Consider the following 3,723-nt stretch of genomic DNA (forward strand, 5'->3'; position numbering starts at 1 on the left):
GTCCAAATCCCTTCCTATCTTTCTTTGAGGAACATTGTTTTTAAACATTTCAATAATTTTCTCACACATTTTTGGCAAACTGGCGATCCTCTGCCCACCTTTGCTCCTAAAGGACTAGGCCTTTCCTGGATGCTGCTTTTATATCAAATCATGATTACAATCACCTGCTGACATCACCTGTTTCAACTCACATCATTATTTAATTATTTTACCTCATTACTAGCCCTAAACTGCTCCTGTCCCAACTTTTTTTGGAATGTGTTGCAGGCCTGAATGGCAGGAATGGAAGTGTAAGAAAAACAGAAAGCTCATGACTCATGAAGATCCTGTAAATTTACAAACTTTATTTTTCCATTCATTTATGAAATTAGGGAGAAAATAAAGGCATCCACATCACCATTATCAAATGTCACTAGCTGTATTTACACACACACACACACACACACACACACGCACACACACAACATATCAAAAACTTGCAGGGGCATTTACAAGAGCCAACAGCATCCATAAACAGGAAACAGCAGCGAGTAAGGAGAAAGAGAAGCTAAGTGCAATACAGGAGAGCGACTTGTTGCTAAGTAACTGTACAGGTACAGTTTAAAGTAATACAGCTCACTTTTTTCAACAATTATTCAAAAGGGAAAGCAAGATATACAGTGAGAAAACATAAAAGCTGCATTGGTAACTGGCAGTCAATGGCAATGACACAAAGTTATGAACAAGAGAAAACTTCCGCCTTAAATAAAATCCGGAAGCACAGTTATCCTCGTGGATCTGAGAGTACAGTAATTAAGACCTTCCTATTCACAGGTTGTATTTACACCAGTGAAGACTGGATGACCAGCCAGGTTCCAGGAAATCTGCATCATTCCGGAGCGTGTGCTATTCTCTGACAAACTTTCAGCTGGTTTGACTGTAGATTGTTCTCACGGAAAGCAGTGAATGTAAAACATCAACATACTGTCCCTCAAGCACTCAACCAATGAGATGGTCCATTCTGCACCTACATACTGTAAATGTTAATCTAGTCCTTCATATTGCAATGTGAAAGTTGCATATCTCTTTACTAAACCTGAAATTTACTAAAGTTAATAGGGGCAGCAAAAAGGTATAACACTAGTATTTCAGGACAGTAGATTACTTGTTGAACAACAAAGCAAAACTCTTCCAACACCCCCCCCCCCCCATCCTGGCATGAGTTTTGTAGCTATGTCACATCTTGATAGGCACCCACACCCATTGTCCCATGTGCAGACCCCACGTGCATTCCGGATTCACCCGGGACAGTTAGCAGGGTGTGTATTTTTGGGAAGACATGCAGTCTGTGTCACATAGCTATTGAGTGGGGGCACTTTTTATGTTAGAGTTTAAAAAAGGGAGAAAACTGAAATACTGGAAAAGCTAGCAACAAGCTAGCTAACCTCAAAATAAAATTTCTGGCTTAACGTACCCTCTAATTTAGGAATTCCAGCTTCCAGGAACAAGTAGGGGTATGCCTGCGCACACAAACACAAGCACAGAGCTACACATGCGATTCAGTGTGTCACTGAGCATCAATGCAGAAATACATTTTAGGATGTACATGGAGTAATCATCCCCCACCCCATCCATCAGCACAGGCCTGCCAAAAAGCCCTCAATGTAAGGAAGCAAGTGGAAAAACATGTGGGCTGCTTAAAGCCCAAAACCCCAACCACACAGCTAAATATAACAGAGACATTTAGGGAGCAGCCAGAGGGGCCCTTCACTAAACAGCTGAAATATGAATTTCAAATAATCAACATTTTTGAGGCACAAGGTTTATTCTGAAAAGCAAGACCCTGCCATGTTCGTAATACCTTTCTAAAAATATATATTTTTTGGTCTTCCTTCCAGCCTGCCACAAATGAACCATCTGATTAAAAGATGGACCATTTTGACTTTTGGTTGTATAGCTCATATATCCACAGGTACAGCCCTGAATGAAGACAGAGCTCCCTCACATTCTCTCTCATTCCTTTTGCCTGACTGCTAATCCCTAAAATTAGCATTTTTACAAGCCGTTCAAAGGTATAATTGTTTTCCTGTGTGTGCTTTGCAAACAGGACCTCTGGAAAATGTATAATACCTAGGCTATACCCCCAGTCCCCAACCCCTCGGATTCCTGTGTAATTATCTACAGTAAAAAAGTTGAAAGTTTTTCAGAATAAAATTCTCCTTATTTTTCAAAACTTTTTAGTTTCTAGTGGCTGCATAGCCTTGTGGGTACAGACAAGGCCTTTCACTCTACCACACAGAGTAGGGCTTGGCCTGCTTGCAGCCTGACTGAAGTGGTCAATGGTTCCGGTCAACAGCTTTTCTGTAGTAGTGGTGCTGGAGAAAAAATAAATAGGTTCCCGGTGAGGTGCCATGAGGCATGCCAGGCCGTTGCTCAGCGTTTGCTCCTGGAAAGCCTCCTTGAGTTGGGCACAGGCCCATTCAGCCCATCTCCCCAGCTCGGTTTACCCAGAAGTTAAATTAAATAAAAACAAACCAATCAGAATTAAATTATAATAAGAAGAGAATCACTGCTTTCATACATATGTTTAAAAAATAAAACAAAAACAAACAAAAATGGTTACATTACATGGCCATTCCATGATGTGTGCCAGTTTTGATGGTATCAGTGCATGAGGCACCATTCACAACCACCACAGAAATAACATATTAAAATAGATATTACTTGTACATTAAAAAAAAAACCTTGCTGTTTTTTTACACTGCTTGTGCATTATCGTCTATTCACAATACACTTCATATGATGAATTTTAACAGCACAGTCCAGTGTTTGTGGACATTGGGAGATGACCTGGACGACTACATGTGTTTCCTCATTTAAGGTTCCCTCGGTCCAAAGAGAATTAACAATATGAATGAAGAAAATGAGCAGAGATCCAGTAAATGTACAGAACCCCAGACTGCAGCAGTGAAGGATGAGGCGGCAGGAGAGAACGAGAGAGCGGAGCAGAGGACAGGCACTGGGCCAGAACAAGCCGGCAGGAGAGGCTGGGGGTCTGATCTCACACGATGCCCTTGACGAAGCTGGTGTCCAGGTGTACAATGAGCATACGCAGAAAGGACATCTCCTTGCGCGTGTTCTCAAAGATGACCCGCGGGTCGTCTGACTGGCAGCGCAGGCAGTTGGGTGCCATCACCATGGCAAGGTTGTTGACGTCCATCTTGGTTTTGCTGACGTTGACTGGCTGGGCAAACACCTGGTGAAAAAAAGGATAAAAAATTATATGTGAGTGACATCACACAGATACCTTTCTGTGCAATAGAGCACCTGTAAAATTAGACTACAATTCAACATTTCCAACTACAGAACTACACTATCCACTGCCTGAGGTAAGAAATAGACTTCTACTCCATGACTCAACAGGAATTAAAATGAATGACCTATGTCTGCTCTAAAACTGAGGTGGAACCTCCAGGTGAACTACAGTGAATGCAGCCAGGTTAGTCATCAGGCCAGTGGCAGAAAGTCTACATGCTTTAAATGTGCTCATGAAGACATTTTTCTCACTTTGCTTTTGCAAACAAGTTCTACTCCCACCTTTGTTTGCAACCACCAACCAGTTCCACCTGGCCTGAAACAGTAAATCATTCTGTGTTGAATGTGCTTTTCTGTCACTATTGTGCATATAAAGCTTCACCTTACATTCCGAAGATCCCCTGAAACCACAACATAGCATCTCAATGT

At 41.8% G+C, this 3,723-nt stretch overlaps 1 protein-coding gene across 2 annotated transcripts in view; it reads right to left on the minus strand.

Moving 5' to 3' along the window:
- Nucleotides 1-324: 324 nt before the first annotated feature.
- The window catches only part of LOC133139371 (rho GTPase-activating protein 39-like), a 62,824-nt gene continuing 59,425 nt past the window's right edge, over nt 325-3,723 (minus strand). For both annotated transcript variants that reach the window (XM_061258861.1, XM_061258860.1), the window contains exon 10: nt 325-3,235. In XM_061258861.1, the coding sequence (XP_061114845.1) occupies nt 3,041-3,235 (195 nt within the window). In that variant the 3' untranslated portion in view covers nt 325-3,040. The remainder of the gene's footprint in view (nt 3,236-3,723) is intronic.

Source organism: Conger conger, chromosome 10 (assembly GCF_963514075.1).
Source record: "Conger conger chromosome 10, fConCon1.1, whole genome shotgun sequence".
NCBI classification, from domain to species: domain Eukaryota; kingdom Metazoa; phylum Chordata; class Actinopteri; order Anguilliformes; family Congridae; genus Conger; species Conger conger.